The sequence below is a fragment of the Zeugodacus cucurbitae genome, chromosome 2, assembly GCF_028554725.1.
Source record: "Zeugodacus cucurbitae isolate PBARC_wt_2022May chromosome 2, idZeuCucr1.2, whole genome shotgun sequence".
Classification (NCBI taxonomy): Eukaryota; Metazoa; Arthropoda; class Insecta; order Diptera; family Tephritidae; genus Zeugodacus; species Zeugodacus cucurbitae.
The window spans coordinates 32,507,553-32,524,323 of NC_071667.1; the positions used below are offsets into that span (position 1 = coordinate 32,507,553).

At 36.0% G+C, this 16,771-nt stretch overlaps 2 protein-coding genes, 1 long non-coding RNA gene and 2 other non-coding genes across 9 annotated transcripts; 3 read left to right on the forward strand and 2 right to left on the reverse strand.

Moving 5' to 3' along the window:
* The first annotated feature begins 1,554 nt into the window (after positions 1-1,554).
* LOC128920030 (small nucleolar RNA U3) lies at positions 1,555-1,762 on the forward strand. The gene has a single exon (XR_008470154.1). It is a non-coding gene; the product is annotated as a small nucleolar RNA U3 (small nucleolar RNA).
* Positions 1,763-2,116: 354 nt separating this feature from the next.
* LOC128920027 (small nucleolar RNA U3) lies at positions 2,117-2,331 on the forward strand. The gene has a single exon (XR_008470151.1). It is a non-coding gene; the product is annotated as a small nucleolar RNA U3 (small nucleolar RNA).
* A 7,038-nt stretch (positions 2,332-9,369) lies between these two features.
* On the reverse strand, positions 9,370-11,548 carry LOC128922263 (uncharacterized). 2 transcript variants are annotated; one of them, XR_008471489.1, is made up of 6 exons: positions 11,204-11,548; positions 10,996-11,143; positions 10,201-10,907; positions 9,924-10,086; positions 9,754-9,855; positions 9,370-9,698 (listed from the first exon to the last, which is right to left on the reverse strand). It is a non-coding gene; the product is annotated as an uncharacterized LOC128922263 (long non-coding RNA). The 2 variants fall into 2 exon arrangements; XR_008471488.1 differs by having other exon boundaries at positions 9,375-9,698; positions 11,208-11,547.
* Positions 11,549-12,057: 509 nt separating this feature from the next.
* LOC128922257 (uncharacterized) lies at positions 12,058-13,718 on the forward strand. 3 transcript variants are annotated; one of them, XM_054232172.1, is made up of 4 exons: positions 12,063-12,522; positions 12,576-12,788; positions 12,855-12,908; positions 12,967-13,706. In XM_054232172.1, exons 1-4 carry the CDS (start codon positions 12,289-12,291, stop codon positions 13,411-13,413), a joined length of 948 nt encoding a protein of 315 aa, XP_054088147.1. In that variant the 5' UTR covers positions 12,063-12,288; the 3' UTR covers positions 13,414-13,706. The 3 variants fall into 3 exon arrangements, 2 of the variants coding, with proteins under 2 accessions (XP_054088147.1, XP_054088138.1); XR_008471482.1 differs by having other exon boundaries at positions 12,058-12,522; positions 12,576-12,908; positions 12,998-13,718; XM_054232163.1 differs by having other exon boundaries at positions 12,078-12,522; positions 12,576-12,908; positions 12,967-13,697.
* Positions 13,719-13,751: 33 nt separating this feature from the next.
* On the reverse strand, positions 13,752-16,510 carry LOC128922254 (zinc finger BED domain-containing protein 4-like). 2 transcript variants are annotated; one of them, XM_054232129.1, is made up of 3 exons: positions 15,785-16,510; positions 15,395-15,713; positions 13,752-15,325 (listed from the first exon to the last, which is right to left on the reverse strand). In XM_054232129.1, exons 1-3 carry the CDS (start codon positions 15,944-15,946, stop codon positions 13,878-13,880), a joined length of 1,929 nt encoding a protein of 642 aa, XP_054088104.1. In that variant the 5' UTR covers positions 15,947-16,510; the 3' UTR covers positions 13,752-13,877. The 2 variants fall into 2 exon arrangements, with proteins under 2 accessions (XP_054088104.1, XP_054088109.1); XM_054232134.1 differs by having other exon boundaries at positions 15,395-15,699; positions 15,785-16,509.
* Positions 16,511-16,771: the final 261 nt, after the last annotated feature.

Below are 16,771 nucleotides of genomic sequence, written 5' to 3' on the forward strand. Positions count from 1 at the left end.
CATTTTGCCAACTTTTTTGTTGGTTGGAAAAGTGAAAAAAACTCTCTCTCTCTCTATATATGACTTTTTTGTACTATTGTTGTTAAATTCCGCCATTGCGGACTTCTTTTTCAAGTTAATACATTTTTCACTTAGAATTTTAAATAATAATTAAGCACTAGCCTTGACTTCAGCTCTTTGTTTTGGTTTTATTGTTTTGTACCACCGTGCAATTTGTAAATTTTTCTTTCGTTTTTTGTTTTGCTCGCGTGTTCTGGGGTCGCGAGCGCGTCACTCAACAGGAAATCAAAACCCAAAAAAGCTAACTGTATTCTATCATTTTTGCTAGCAATCATTATTACACCATAGAAGCGATGTCAGGTCAGTTGCTAGCTGACTTCACAGCGAGCAAGACGTATGGTGGGATTATACGCATGTATGTATGAACACAAAATACAATGCTTTTGTATATATTATTTTATTTCTATTTTGATTATTAATTTTTTTATTATGTTTGCAAGTCAGTTCATAAAACTTAATTCGCTATTTTAAATGTTAGTCATATAATTAATAATTGTGTGTTTAATTCGAAGTGTACAATCGATTTTTTTTTTTGCAAAAAATGTAATTTAAGTAAAGTTTACTGCTTTATAATGTTTTCATACACATTTCTACGCAGTAATAACAATTGATTGTATGTGTTAAACTAACGTACACTATAAAAATGATTGTTAGGAAACCAGTATTGGCCCTAATTTCACCAGTTCTAAAAAAGTTCGGGACCAGTAAAACTGAACACTTGCTTCGTTGAGTAGGTCTCAACACTCACACACTCTCACGAAATAAATTGTTTGAATGTATGAGTTTGCCGACCACTGTTGTAAAGCAATTATATGTGGTGAGAATTCATTTATGAGTAAGTAAGTTCTATAATGGAGTTTTTTGTGGCTGAAAGAGGGCAGGGTGTATGGTTGAGTTGACTGATCAAGTTAGAAATGAGCGAGGTTGTTGCAGCGTAATCAAGAGATGTTGTGTTTGAGTCATCGACTGCACTTGTTGTTGGGAGAGAGTTAGTTGAGTTTACGGTGATTGTTTTGTTTACATTTGTTTCGTTGTTCGTGCTGTGTGTTAAGTAAAGTGAGAGAAGGAGCTGAGGTTTGCGCTCCTGTTTGGGTAATTTTTTCATTATTTGAATTGTTATTATTTTTTTGAAGTTATACTTCTTATACGACTTCGGAAAAGGTTGCGCTAATTGTTTAACACTTCAGTGGAGAGGGAATAGCGTTGAACAATTAACGCGAGAGAGAGAGAGAGAGTGAATGAGAGTAAAGCAGAGAACTTAAAGCACTTGCCATGCTTATGCTATTTGAGCAATTCTTGTTTTTGTAGAACAATGTTTAAATTTTTGGTTGGTGGCATATTCACATGTGTACGCATATGTATGATTGTATGCTTGCGAATTATTGGTTGTATGATTGTATGCTTGCGCATTATTTTTCTTTCGTTTCTGTTTCATTTCTGCGAATTCTCAACTATTTTGTGTGACTTTTGGTTGAAATACCTCGTTGGCCGTTGAAAAGTTAAAGGATCATTTCTGTAGTGAATCTTCATTTACTTTCTTTGCAAATCGAAAGTATTAGCACCCGCGATGAGGAGGTATATCGTTTTATCTGACAGCGAGAGGTTTATGAACTTCATTTCTAATTTTGTCTTGTGGCATATTAGAAATTATGTTTCTTCAATGATCGCTCGGTTACAACGGATAAAACGACTTCTGAGTGGTGATTTTAATGAATAAATTCCAAGGTTTTATACAAATAATTATATATAATATTGCAGTCAATAAATACAGTAGGGCCATTCACAATCTGGTACAAACGGTCTTGCATATTTGCAGTTGCAAATTCGCTGTATATTTTGTTAGTGTAAAAGCAACAGTATGCCTCGCTCATTACATATAGGGCAATTCACAATCTGTTGCATGTTAAAATTTTTGGTTGGTGACATATTCACATGTGTACACATATGTATGATTGTATGCTTGCGCATTATTTTTCTTTCTGTTTAATTTCTGCGAATTCTCAACTTTTTTGTGTGACTTTTGGTTGAAATACTCTGCATTAGCCCTTGAAAAGTTAAGACTATACTTCACAGGATCATTTCTGTAGTCAGTCTTCATTTACTTTCTTTGCAAATCGAAAGTATTAGCACCCTGCGATGAGGAGGTATATCGTTTTATCTGACAGCGTGAGGTTTATTTACTTCATTTCTAATTTTGTCTTGTGGCATATCAGAAATGATGTTTCTTCGATGATCGCTCGGTTACAACGGATAAAACGACTTCTGAGTGGTGATTTTAATGAATAAATTCCAAGGTTTTATACAAATTATTATATATAATAATGCAGTCAATAAGTACAGTAGGGCAATTCACAACAAAATGGTCTTGCATATTTGCAATTGCAAATTCGCTGTATATTTTGTTAGTGTAAAAGCAACAATATGCCTCGCTCATTTGCAATTGCAAATATGCAAGACCATTTGCACCAGATTGTGAATTGCCCTAGTATATATATAATAAGTACAGTACGCATATGTATGTTTGTATGCTTGCGCATTATATTTCTCATTGCCAGAAGCTGAACCTTTACTGGCATTCCTCAGAGAGAAATTTTCATTAGAAATGATCCTACGACCAAAGAAGGTACGACTATTGATGCGGTATTCGCGAGAAATATAGATAAAATAAATGTAAGACATTTCATATCGTATTTTAGTTATCATAATTCAATCGTAAATATTATAGATATCAATCCGTCAGAACCCAGAAATGATAATTGATTTGGACTTTGCTTTATAAAATGTCCATAATAAATTTATAAAATGTGAATTTAAGGAAGTGTTAGTCACTCCACCATATTTTTATTCTTTCCCTCTCGCAATTTTTCTTTTATACAAAATGATATGCATTACTTGGAATATCACTAAGAGGTATAACTTCTTCCGATGCGTAGGGACTCCACGCACCTTTTTTATTTGAATGAGCTTTGGACACAATTTGTTTGAGGCTGATTGGTCAGCAGAACAATTTACACAGAGGGTGCGAGTGAAGGGCGAGAGATTGTGTGTTGGCAATGCGCACGTATCGCAGATAGGAATCTTATTGCAGCGTTTTTTGTATGGCCAAGGAATTGGCAGTTTTTTCATCTCATGGGATTGGGATAGTATCTACATCAATCTGTTCAGGTAAATAGTAGCGATCGAAGGTTTAAAAAACAACGCCATTTGTAGTTGGTTGCTCGTTTATGTTTTTTGGAAATTTGTAAACCGATGTAACACCCTGTTTTTTAAGTTTTCAATTATTTCGTTGTCTGAGATTTCATTTAAACATGGATCGTAAATAGTGCCTTTTGAAGAATTTAAATTTCTATGTAGCTCACTTTTTACACCGCATATGCTAATGAGCTGTTTCGTTGCTGTGAATTTTTTTGATAAAGTGCTATTTTTAACTAAAAGTAGTAGGTTAACGTCTCTTAATTCACTGATTTTTATTAGCTGCCATCGATTGCCTATCCGTTATAGAGAAGACAATAGAACGCACTATCCAGTAATTCAAACAAACAGGCAGCACTTGTGCTGCAACCCTGCGCTAAAATTGCCTACATAAGTAAAACAAAACTTGGTAGCACTCATCAAGCGACGATAGAATTTTTAGTGAGGTATTCGCATACTCTCCTGCACGAATTCAACTAGATAACTTTGTTGTTGCTTTCACATGTAAAATTTGTGACAGGCGAGCAGCGCCCAAAGATAGCGAGCAAAGAAGTGACCAATCGATGGCAGCTATTATCTCAGAGCTATTATGCTTTAGGGCTTTGTGAACAGCGAAGCAAGAAAATTTATTCAAAGGTTTGTTTGTTTTACTTGAACTCACCACGATGTACTTTGGGCTATCTTTTATTGTTGTTGGTAAAGTAGGAAATAATTATTCTTTCGATAATTGATTGGCATTTTTTTTCTTTTTGGCTTAGTATATATTAAATTTTCAAAAATACAAAATATTTGCAAACTATTGAAAGCTTTACCCGTATCACAAAAGGATGGAAAATTACTAATCAAAAATGAAATAATAAAATGCGAAAATAAATTTTATCCAGTCAAATTTTGTAAAAAAGAGTTAAGTAATGCACTTTGTATGATAAAAAGAAATAACACTTGTTTATCAGACATGTTAAATAATAGAAATGCTAATTGTACAGAGATTTATGAAGCAAATAAAGTAATAAATATTGTAAAAGATATACAATAGAAGGAGTATTTTTGATAACTTTTGAATATAATGTAATAATAGATGATATAAAATATGAAAATCACACTAGAAAATTTTGAAACTATATAAAAGAAGGTAAATTTAAGCCATTTTTGGTAAAAGAACACATTGAAACAAAAAATATTGATTTAAGATTGGAACACACGAATATGCTATCCCCAATAAAAAAGGAAATAAAAAGAAATCCTGTTTGATGGACATTCAGTATTTTATTATTGATAGTTACAATCGGCTATTTTATTACCAAGGTAATAACATGGATGGATAGGGTCATATGTAGAAGTTCACGCAAGTGAGGAAATTTCTGATTGCCATTCACTTGGGAGTGGCCAGGAACGATTCTTTTACATATGACTCAAGCAGCTCACGACTTCCGGTTTTAGACCAAGTATCCCCTGGGTAGCCAACAGACATCCGTTTGAAGGAGAGCTAAAGTGAGAAGGCGAAGCCCGCTTATGCGGTTGTGCGAGGGTTTGGGACCCACCACATAAAAAAACCTCCCCAATGAAAAAACAATCAGAGCCTTGGAAGAGAAACCCCCCTTTTGATGACGACCCCTGCAAACGTTTTAAGGATCATGATGTGAGGGCATGCACCTGGAATGTCCGGACCCTTAATTGGGAAGGTGCCTCTGCCCAGTTGGTTGATGTCCTCATACAACTAAAGGCTGACATCACCGCCATCCAAGAAGTGCGAAGGTGGGTCCTTGTGACATCTACTACAGCGGCCATTTAAAGGAGCGCAAATTTGGTGTTGGATTTGTGGTGGGAGAGAGACTCCGTCGCCGAGTTCTTACATTCACCCCGGTGGATGAACGTCTTGCCATAATCCGCATCAAAGCGAGGTTCTTCAACATATTGCTGATTTGCGCCGACGCCCCAACGGAAGAGAAAGGACGATGTGAGCAAAGATGCTTTCTATGAGCGCCTAGAACGTACCTATGAGCGCTGCCCCCGCCACGATGTCAAAATCGTGCTTGGCGATTATAACGCCAGGGTGTGTAAAGAAGGTGCCTTTGGCACAACAGTCGGAAAATTCAGCCTCCATGACGAAACATCGCCAAACGGCCTTACGCTGATCGACTTCGCTGGGGCCCGAAATATGGTTGTCTGTAGTACAGGATTCCAGCACAAGAAAATTCATCAAGCAACATGGCTGTCCCATGATCGAAACACGCGCAATCAAATCGATCACGTTGTGATAGACAGAAGACATGTCTCCTGTGTTTTAGACATGCGTACGCTCCGAGGATCAAATATTGACTCGGACCATTATCTAGTAGCAGCAAAGATACGCACTCTCCTCTGTGCATTAAAGAATGCCCGTCAACAAACACAAGGAAGGTTCGACGTCGACTTGCACTCCTGCTAAATGAGAGCACTCATCAGCATCTCGATATAAGGGAGCTGTGGAACGGCATCTCAAATTCATTGCATACCGCTGCAGCCGAAACTGGAGACCACTCCAAAAAAGCAGTTGGTACGATGAGAGTTGTCGTTCCGCAGTGGAGAGGAAATAGACTGCCTACCTCGCAACGTTGCGAAAGACCACAACACGTTCGGGGTGGGACAGATATCGAGAACTGAAGAGGGAAGAGAGACGCATTTGCAGACGTAAAAAGAAAGAGGCCGAAATGCGTGAGTATGAAAAGCTTGAAAAGCTGGCCGACATGGGTAATGCTCGAAAATTTTTTGAAAAGATCAGGCGATATACAGAATGTTTCACGACCGGAGCATTATCATGTAGGGACCGAGGAGGTAATCTGGTAAAGGATGTCCAGAGCATACTGGGATTATGGTATGAACACTTATCCGACCTGCTGAATAGCAGTGAAAGTACAACACCAGGAGGTGGCGAACCCGATTCCCCAATCGATGACGATGGAATAGATATTCCATTGCCCGACCATGACGAAATTCGAATAGCAATTACCCGCTTGAAGAACAACAAAGCGGAGGGGGCCGATGGACTACCGGCCGAGCTATTCAAATACGGCGGTGAAGAACTGATAAGGTGCATGCATCAGCTTCTTTGTAGAATATGGTCGGAAGAAAGCATGCGCGACGATTGGAATCTCAGTATGCTCTGCCCAATCCATAAAAAGGGAGACCCCACAATCTGCGCCAATTACCGTGGTATAAGTCTCCTCAATATCGCAAATAAGGTTTTGTCGAGCGTGTTGTGTGAAAGACTAAAGTCCACCGTCAACGAACTGATTGGAGCTTATCAGTGTGGCTTTAGACCAGGAAAATCGACGATGGACCAGATATTCACCATGCGCCAAATCTTGGAAAAGACCCGATAGAGAAGAATCGATACTCACCATCTTTTCATCGATTTTAAAGCTGACTTCGATAGCACGAAAAGGAGCTGCCTTAATGCCGCGATGTCTGAATTTGGTAACACCAAAAGCTCCGTCAGAATCGGGAAGGACCTCTCCGAGCCGTTCGATACCAAACGAGGTTTCAGACAGAGTGACTCACTATAGTGCGACTTCTTCAATCTATTACTGGAAAAAATAATACGAGCTGCAGAGCAAAAAGAGAAGGTACAATCTTCTACAAGAGTGCTGCTGGCGTATGATGCCGATGATATTGATATCATCGGAAGCAACAACCGCGCCGTTTGTTCTGCTTTTTCCAGACTAGATAAAGAAGCGAAGCGTATGGGACTGGTGGTGAATGAAGACAAGACGAAATATTTCCTGTCATCAAACAAACAGTCAGCGCACTTGCGTCTTGGCTCCTACGTCACTGTTGACAGTCATACCTTTGAAGTAGTAGATAGTTTCGTCTACATGAGAACCAGCGTTAACAACACCAGCAATGTCAGCCTTGAAATCCAACGCAGAATTACTCTTGCCAACAGGTGTTACTTTGGACTGAGTAGGCAAAGTCCTCTCTCGACGAACAAAAATCAAACTCTACTGCCCGGTTCCACAGTCAGTGCTTAGGTTCTGCTGAAGTACTGAAAATGGGAGACTTAAGCAGTGCTTAAGTAACAGCTGATTTTTGTTTTGAATATTGACTTATTTGTCAAAAAAATAAAATAAAAATTATTTGCTGAAAAAATTTTTGGAATTACTTGCATTCAATGACGGTTATATACTTTCCTGCGAGTTGCAATAGGTGCCCCCACTCGCTTGCGGTGAATTTCGGTGTCCTTTTATTGTTTCCATCCATTTCCCAGATTCTAAATTTATTCGTCGCAAAGTTATCTTTCATCAACAATAATTTCAATGTGTCAGATGGTATTTGTAAACAAATGTTTTTCATTGTGCTGCCATATATCATAATAGAATTTTATTGAAAATAAGCATCAACTGTGAAACGCAAATGACTACTCAGTCAACAACAATGCTTAGCTAAGATTTTATTTGGGAACAACTTAAGTACGAACTGTGAAACCGGGCATACAAGTCGCTCATTATTCCCGTCCTGATGTATGGCGGCGAAGCGTGGACGTTGACAACATCCGATGAGACGAGGGTTTTCGAGAGAAAGGTTTTGCGTAAGATTTATGGTCCTCTGAACATTGGCAACGGCGAATGCCGCAGACGATGAGCTGTACGATTTATACGACGCCATTGACATAGTTCAGCGAATAAAAAGACAGCGGCTACGCTGGCTAGGTCATGTTGTACGAATGGATGGAAACACTCCAGTTCTGAAAGTGTTCGATGCAATACCCGCTGGAGGAAGCCGCGGAAGAGGACGACCTAGACTCCGGTAGAAAGACCAAGTGCAAAGTGACCTGGCTTCACTTGGTGTTTCCAGTTGGCGCCAAAAAGCAAAAAGGAGGAACGAGTGGCGCGCTCTGGTGGATTCGGCTATAATCGCTTAAAGCGGTTTCTAATAGTGACACAACGATAGTACAACAATAGCGACTCCAGGCAGAGTACTCATAGAAACAGATTAGATTGCATTAATATACACCAACATTGCAATAATAACAACGTAATGGATGCTTATGGTAATAACAATACACAGAAAATCGAACAATGTATGCCTTCATTCAGCACACTACTCAGACAACAACACCGGCAGCAGCAGCAGCTACAATTAATACATATTCAAATTCAGAATAAAAGTCAAAATAGCACAACGCAACCGGCAAATAACAAGGTTTGTTCTACGATAAAGATATTTTAAATTCTACAAATATAGATATTTCTAACCAACTATACATATACATTCAGGCATTGGATGATGTACAACAAATGACATCGGACTTTGGAGTAGCAGTTTCGCTACTACTACTTATCGCCGTGCTAAACAGTGACTTCTATGATGCCCTTGGATCTAAACAATGGATAGTTAATATAGTAACAAAGTAGAGTTACTTATCTTATGGAATATTGGTTACCAGTAAAGAAAGCTTGTATTATTTTTTTGGTCTCTTTTGTTCAAGCAGCAGGAAAAAAGTTACCATTTCTCCCCTTTTACGGCATGTCGGTATGATTATCTTGCTCGCTCTCTCTCATTGATTTTGGTGCCAATGCTGCATATGTCTTCTATTTCTATTTTCTTTGTTTTGGAAAGGCACATGTCACTCTGTGGTTAGCAGAGCCCCCTGTAGTAGTTTTTTTTTTAATCAGCCATCAAGTGGAGACTGTTCGATTTATCATTTTCAGGGTAACCCTTTAATCACAGGTATTGGTCATTTGTTGGGTCACCGTTTAGTTACTTAAATTTGGTTCATTGATCTCCATTGGTTTTCATTCTATAGGTCACCTACTTTTCCGTTTAAAAATTAAAAATTTAATTTTTTTTATTTTTATTTTTATTTATTTAATTGTATGAGGTATTTACATTTATAGTATGGTATTTTACATTTTTAATAATTATTATAGATTAATTTTTATATATTAACATTTCAGTAGAAAGTAAACTTTCATTTTTACCAACGTTTTTGCGGCAGTCATTTATACATTAACAAAATTTACATATTTTACATATAAAGTTAGAATTAATTATTAAATTTTTATAATTTACAATTTCCCAAAAGTTTTAAGAATTGATTTTTTGTGTTGTTATACAATACAAATTAATTGTTATACAATGCAAATTAATTTTCACTACTATTTGTACATTCAGTTGTATATAGATGCTAATTTAACATTATTTTACATCTAAATTAATAAATTGAGTGCTATTGCGTACGTTCAAAATTTATAAGTTAACAATCACAATATTGAAAATGTTAAATGTTCAGCCTAATAATGCCTCCTTAATCAAATTAGAAGCAAGATGAACAACTTCGGCGCCTCAATGTTGTTTTTAGAGCTCTGTTAATTATCCTTTGAATTTGCCAGACCGCCATTGGCTAGAATGCGTTCGTTTAGTTATAAGCCACATGTGTTGCTACGTTCAATATTCATTGGAGAAATCTGAAAGTAAATTTGTTAATATTAAACAATAAAGTTGTGTTTACCAGTAACAAACCTTTGTCCACACATTTTTGAATGGATCATAAAATTGCACACAAACGCCACCAACACTTTTTGTACCGCCTAACACATAAATTTGGCCCTTTGTTATTGTCAACTGGAAAATGTAGAGCATAATAATTTATTCGAACTTGTGTATGTTTACCGTGAAATGTTAGTACTTACACCAACATTACCGCGTGGTTCCAGCATATCAGCACATTGCATTCCTGCAGCTGACAAGCCACCAAACACGTATATTTTATTCTCAAATACCGTGACGTTTGCTTCAAAACGTGGTTTCAACAAATTGGCGACCTGCTGCCACTCTGTGCCGTTATTGTCTAACCTAATTGATAAATTATTATTATTTATTAATTCATTATTATATTATATTATTTTATAATTCATTATTTAATATTATTTATTAAGTAATTAATTTATTTAAAAAATTTCCATATACCTATACACAGTGTCCAATGGCGCAGCTGCATTGTGCACATAACCATATCATAACTTTGAAGTTGTAGATAATTTCGTCTACCTGGGAACCAGCATTAACAGCAATAACAATGTCAGCCTGGAAATCCAACGCAGAATCACTCTTGCCAACAGGTGCTACTATGGACTAAGTAGGCAATTGGAAAGTAAAGTCCTCTCTCGACGAATAAAAACCAAACTCTACAAGTCTCTCATCATTCCCGTCCTACTTTACGGTGCAGAAGCGTGGACGATGTCAACATCCGATGAGACGGCACTAGGAGTTTTCGAGAGAAAGGTTTTGCGGAAGATTTATGGTCCCTTAAGAATTGGCAACGGCGAATACCGCAGACGATGGAACGATGAGCTGTATGTGTTATTCGACGACATAGACATAGTCCAGCGAATAAAAAAACAGCGGCTACGCTGGCTAGGTCATGTTGTTCGAATGGATGAAAGTGCTCCAGCTCTGAAAGTATTCGATGCAGTACCCGCTGGTGGAAGCCGACGAAGAGGGAGACCTCCACTCCGATGGAAGGACCAGGTGGAGAGGGACCTGGCTTCGCTTGGAATAACCAATTGGCGCCAAACTGCCAGAAGGAGGGATGCGTGGCGCGCTGTTTTGGACTCGGCTATAACCGCCTAAGCGGTGTCTGCGCCAGTCAAGAAGAAGAAGAAGTTTGCAAATATCTGAAAAGGATAATAAAAAGATAAGAGTATATTCTAACAAAAGATTTTATGTTTAGTATATACATAAGGTTTGATATTATCAACTCACCCATCTGCCTAAAGTGGCATAATCCTAGTTCTGCTTCTCTTTTTAGTTTAGCATGTACGCACCAGATGTGCGTTACAGCTCGCTTTGCCATTTTCTGCAGTCATTTCCTTAAAATACGCTGCAGCATCCAGTCAACAATAGTACCGCTCTGTAAAGAGAAAATTAAATATATATAAAATAATATCAGTAACAAATTATTAATACGCACTTACATCCACATCCATTGTAGTACGTGCATCTCTCTCTTATACATACAAAAATCAGGGTTAATGAATGTTGTCACTCTAACTACCGAGTTTGCCATTAACTACAAAAAGTTGCTATTGTGTATGTGTTGGTAAAAGCTGAAAAAATTTGCAAGTGTAGTGGTGTATGAGTTAGCTCCGTCTTGTATGGCTGTTTCTGTTTTGACTATGCAGGAATTATTAAGCTGAACTTTCAATTTATCATTTTCAATATTATGATTGTTAATATATAAATTTTGAATATTCGAAAATGCACTAAATTTATTAATTGAAATGAAAAATATTGTTAAATTAGCATCTATATATAAATGACTACGAATATTTGTAACAATCGTAATAGTAGTGAAATTTAATTTGTATTGTATAACAACACAAAAAATCAATACTCAAAACTTTTGAGAAATTGTAAATTACAAAAATTTAGCCAAATGTTAGCCGCAGAAACGGTTAAAGCTTACTTTGTACTGAAATGCTAATATTTAAAAAATAATCTATAATATTTATTAGAAATGCAAAATACCAAATGAAACAACAATTTCAATTTTTTAATTTTTAAACGAAAAAGTAGGTGAACTACAGAATGAAACTATGGAGACCATTGAACCAAATTTTAGTAACGAAACGGTGACCAATAAATTTACTAACTGTGACTAAGAACTGACCCTGAAAATGATAAATCAAACAATCTCCACTGATAGATGGCTTATTTTACTATGTTCGGACCGACATCGAAAACATGTTTTCATAGACAAAATGGGGTTTCGTTCGAAACTTGTGTTTTCATCCATGCAAAATCTGTCAAACAAAATCTCAGTTTTCGCTGAAAACTTCTTGAAAATTTACATTCCACTCATTATAATCGATGTCTCCTCTAGTTTAGTCGATATAATTGGAAGACATAGGGCTTATTCGAGGCACTCCATAACTGCGACAATATTGCAGCCCTGATAATCAATTTGCAACACTGTTGCAGATGCTCAGCTAATACTTAAGCAAAATAATTACAACATTTTGAGCGAATTTTTTGACCGAATTTGAACGTTTAACCATGAATTTTTTAATAAATATAGCGATAGATAATTTTGAAAGCAGTGATAATAATTTGCTGTTTAAGTATGGAAAAAATAGAAAACGAAATTTTTTAAGAAATAGAAAGTGGTTCCTCGCTGAAATTTCAAAAAAGCGGGCAGTGACGAAGATGACAAAGGTTTGGAAAACAATTCCATTATACCATGATGATACATATTTCACGCATTTTCGCATGACTCGTGAAACGTTTGCAGTAAGTATTGTTGTTTGCTTTTTGGAAGTACCTAATAAATAAATTTGTCTTAGGACTTGAAAAATGCGTTAGAGCCTTTTTGGTCAACACCGCACGGTGAATATTCCTTGGAACATTCCTTGCATATGACTCTTTGGAAGCTAAGCAACAGTAGCAGTAAACTTTTCCTCAAAACAATCAAGACAATCTGCAAACTTAAACACGAAATATGTTGGCCGTCAGTTTCACAGCAGAAAAAAATAATGGAAAACTTTCAAACAAGCCGGGTAAATTCATTTCCTTTTGTTGTCGGATGCTTAGATGGAACGCATTTCAAAATTAATACTCCTCAGACAGACGCAATTAGTTATTATGACCGTAAAGGAAATTTTCCAGTTATTATGCAGGTATGTACTTGGCTAATAGATCTGTTTTAATATAGATGTTATTTATTCAATTATTTAGGCCATATGCGACAGTAAGTTCTCTTTTTTAGATGTGTTCATCGGCTACCCAGGTAGCTGCCATGATGCAAATGTGTGGAAAAATAGTCCACTTTACAAAGGGATCACATCTGGACAAATAAATCTTGCGAAAGATGCAATTATTCTAGCCGATTCAGCATATCCTGTTTCAAGATATTTAATTGCTCCTTTTAGAGATAACGGACACCTTTCCAGAGAGGAAAAACAATTCTACTATTATATGAGTTCAACCCGAGTATTTATCGAGCAAACATTTGGAATTTTCAGGGCTAAGTTCAAAATATTGAATCATATTGATGTGCGAAATATAGAAGACATATCAACTGTGACATTAGCTTGCGCAATTTTACATAATTTTATACTGCGAAGCAATCCGGCTCATTCTGAAGACAATCACACGAGTAGGGATGGCAAAAATTTTTTTTAATCGATTAAATAATCAAATGATTAATTGCAAGATATAAAAAAATAATTGCAATTAATTGCAATTAATGTAAAAAAATCGATTAATCGATTAATTCCAATGTTTGCATAAAGACCACAACCAAGTTTCAGCGACGAATCTTGTATTATAATGCTCTATCACAGAGTCCCAGACATATCCTAAAAGAGAAAATGGCCTATATTTGAAGTTAAGTAGCACATTAAATTTTTCAAAATTCGTACAGCAATCTTAAAGTAAAAGAATTGCCTTTTGCTTGAAAGACTATGTTTTGTATTTTTGCGTAAAAATAAAACCAATAAAATATAGGAGACTATATTCTTATTTCAGACATTCAAATTATTTTGGTATATACACAAAAACAAAAACGGAAATAAAATTAAAATATCGTATTAAAAATTCATTTGTCTTAGCATAAAGGAAAATATATTCATTGAAGTCAAGAAAATTTATTCTCTGTTCAACCAAGTTTGAAGAAAAAGCAATTTCGATAAACGGTTTGTTGTCAAACGATTGCGTTTTTCGGTCGCAGTTGCACCCGCTTTTGAGAAAAGCCGCTCAGCTGGTACTGAGGTACCAAGTAGATGACAATACTTTTTTGAAAGTCCGTACAGTTTTGGGTAAACGGTTTTCATTTCTTCCCAAGCATCAATAGTGTTTCCACTTAGTTCTAATACCTGACAATTCAAATAAAAGCTCAATTCATCTTGTGGAGATGTAAAATCGTTGTCCTTCCTCCTTCTTTTGTGCACTAGAGTTTTGTGAGGAGCCCAGAGATCAAACTCATTCTCTACCGATTCCACTGACGATTCGCTGCCCGTTTCCATAGTAACATCTGCAACTGTTATTTCAGTACGTAAAAACTTTATAACTGGGGACAACGCTAATGGGTCTTTGAAATGAATTATTTTGAATCTCGGGTCGAGTAATGTTGATGCAGCTAGCAAAAAGGAATGTTCGATGTAGCCAAATCTACGATCAAACTGATTTAACACGACATCTTTTAGTTGTTCAGCGACTGGCTGTTTAGCTGTTATTCTCACTATTTGTTCCCGACCACAGTGAACTAATGGAATCACTTGACTTAACGTTGCTCGTTGTTCACCACTTAGTTGTACAGTCATTGCTTCTAATGGTCTCAATACACTGAGTATTTCGATGATATCATCTTTTTCCTTAGATGTTATCATTACCGGTGCGTCAGAATAGTTGAGGAGTATTTGGTTAATATATGAACATAGTTTAATGAACCGTTCAAGCATGTAGTAAGTCGAATTCCAACGTGTTTTCACGTCCAAAATTGGCTTTAGCATTTTGCCTTCAGCTACTCCGGCAGCAGCTTGCATATTTCGAAGATCATCATTAGCTTTAACACTTCTTTTTAGCCACTTAACTATTTTTTTGCATTTTACAACAACTGCATTTACTTCAGGATTGTTCAGTGAGTTTTCGCATACCAAATTGAGGGTGTGTGCAAAACAAGGAATATGGCGTTTTTTGCCAAAAGAATCATGTACTGCTTTTACGATGTTTGCACCATTATCGGTCACTACAGCCATTACTTGTTTTTCGTCAATAGAAAAGTCTTTCAAAGCAGCAGTGAGAACTTCGGAAATATGTGATGCAGTATGTGTTTCCGTTAATTTATAAACGCCAATTGTTCCATTAAATTGCTTCGTCCCATTTACACCATGAATTGTCACACCAAGCATGCTATTCATTTCTACATCAGTCCAGATATCTATCGTTAAACTCAAATATGAAAAAGTTTTTAGCATCGCTACACATTTTTCTTTTTCTTCATCGTACATTTTTTCAATGTGAGCCTTGATGGTATTTCTTGTTGGGACTTTGTAAAGAGGAAAATGTTGCTTCATGAAACTTAAGAAGCCTTTACCTTTTAAAAAATAAATGAACAAAAAGCGTCATTAATTATCAATTTGTTTTGTAATGTATTTTAATATACCTTCAACAAAGTCAAAAGGTAGATTATCCTTGATAACCATTTCCACTATTCCATGCTGTAGCTTTTGGTTCTTTGAGCCATGAAGCGAAAAGTTTTCAATATTTTGGAAGACTTTAGAAATGAGGGGTTGAGGATTTTTATTGCTACAGCTGGGTAGCTCTATCATGCTGCTTTCATTCGGTTTCTTGCTGCTGAAGCTTGGCCCCTCACTCAAAGGGCTTTCATTAATTGGTTTGCTGCTGCAATTCGGCATTTCAATCATGGTTTCAGTGTCATCATCACTTAGGGAAACATTGTCTTTACTCCTAGATTGCAGAGTCTAATTTGTACACATATATTTATATATAACTAGAAGAAATTTAAAATGTAATACCGATTGCTCCAACTTACCACCAATTTGCAGGCTACAGTTGCATGCTTTAATTTTAAATGCTGCAACATATTTGATGTATTATTAGAAAATTTTAAATTTTTGCAGCAAAGTTGACATTTAACGTAGTTATTGCTTATTTTATTAAAAAATTTCCAAACTTCGCTTTTGACTGGCGCCATTGCTCTTCAAACAACTGAACGTAAAATGCGTTTGACTTAACTGTAAATGCAGTGTTACCAGACATTCATTTTTTGATATTAAACTACCTTGACATATTAGAATTTCACTATGTTTACAACGTTTGCAGTCATTAATGACTGATGTGACCAATTTCGACCCTTGTAAGCTAACTTAGATGAACATAAAATGTATTAAATTTGAAAATGCTGTTTGCGATTATTTTGCAATTACTCGAGTAATAGTCGAGTAATTAGAAAAGGTGTTTCGATGCAATTAAATCGTAAATTGAATGAAAATAATCGATTAATTTAATCAAATGATTAATCGTTGCCATCCCTACATACGAGTATGCCAGAAAATTTAGAAAACTCAAATGATCACGATATGATTGAACTACCTGAAAATATAAATGACACTAATGAAGGAATTATCAGACGAAATAACTTGAAAATGCTATTTGTTTCATAAAAGTATTGTTTAAATTATGTATAATGTATATATGTACATATATGTATTAGTTAATTTAATTGAAACCACCTACCCTAGAATACTTTTTTAAATAAAACGTTAATTAATTAATAAATATTTATTTTATTGAAAATAGGAACTTCTTAGAATTATATGTAATAATAATATATATTACATGAATATAAACATAAAGTTTATTAAAAAATGAACTCTTTTTATTTTTGGCACAATCCCTCCAAAACTTGCCGCAAATCCAACATTGCTTTTATCCTCTCCTTGTCAACTAGTAATTTTTCCTTTTCGATCAGCATAGTTTCTTCGTGCCGAATCTGCTTCTTCCGCGCTTCTTCTTTAAA

Excerpts from the sequence above, each read along its gene's own strand:
- LOC128922257 (XM_054232163.1), top strand. The coding sequence starts at position 12,289 with ATGAATTTTTTAATAAATATAGCGATAGATAATTTTGAAAGCAGTGAT. Across the intron at positions 12,523-12,575 it reads TGACTCGTGAAACGTTTGCA|GACTTGAAAAATGCGTTAGA; the intron begins GTAAGTATTGTT and ends AATTTGTCTTAG. Across the intron at positions 12,909-12,966 it reads ATTTTCCAGTTATTATGCAG|GCCATATGCGACAGTAAGTT; the intron begins GTATGTACTTGG and ends TCAATTATTTAG.
- LOC128922254 (XM_054232129.1), bottom strand. The coding sequence starts at position 15,946 with ATGGCGCCAGTCAAAAGCGAAGTTTGGAAATTTTTTAATAAAATAAGC. Across the intron at positions 15,714-15,784 it reads CTGTAGCCTGCAAATTGGTG|ACTCTGCAATCTAGGAGTAA; the intron begins GTAAGTTGGAGC and ends TGTACAAATTAG. Across the intron at positions 15,326-15,394 it reads ACCTTTTGACTTTGTTGAAG|GTAAAGGCTTCTTAAGTTTC; the intron begins GTATATTAAAAT and ends ATTTTTTAAAAG.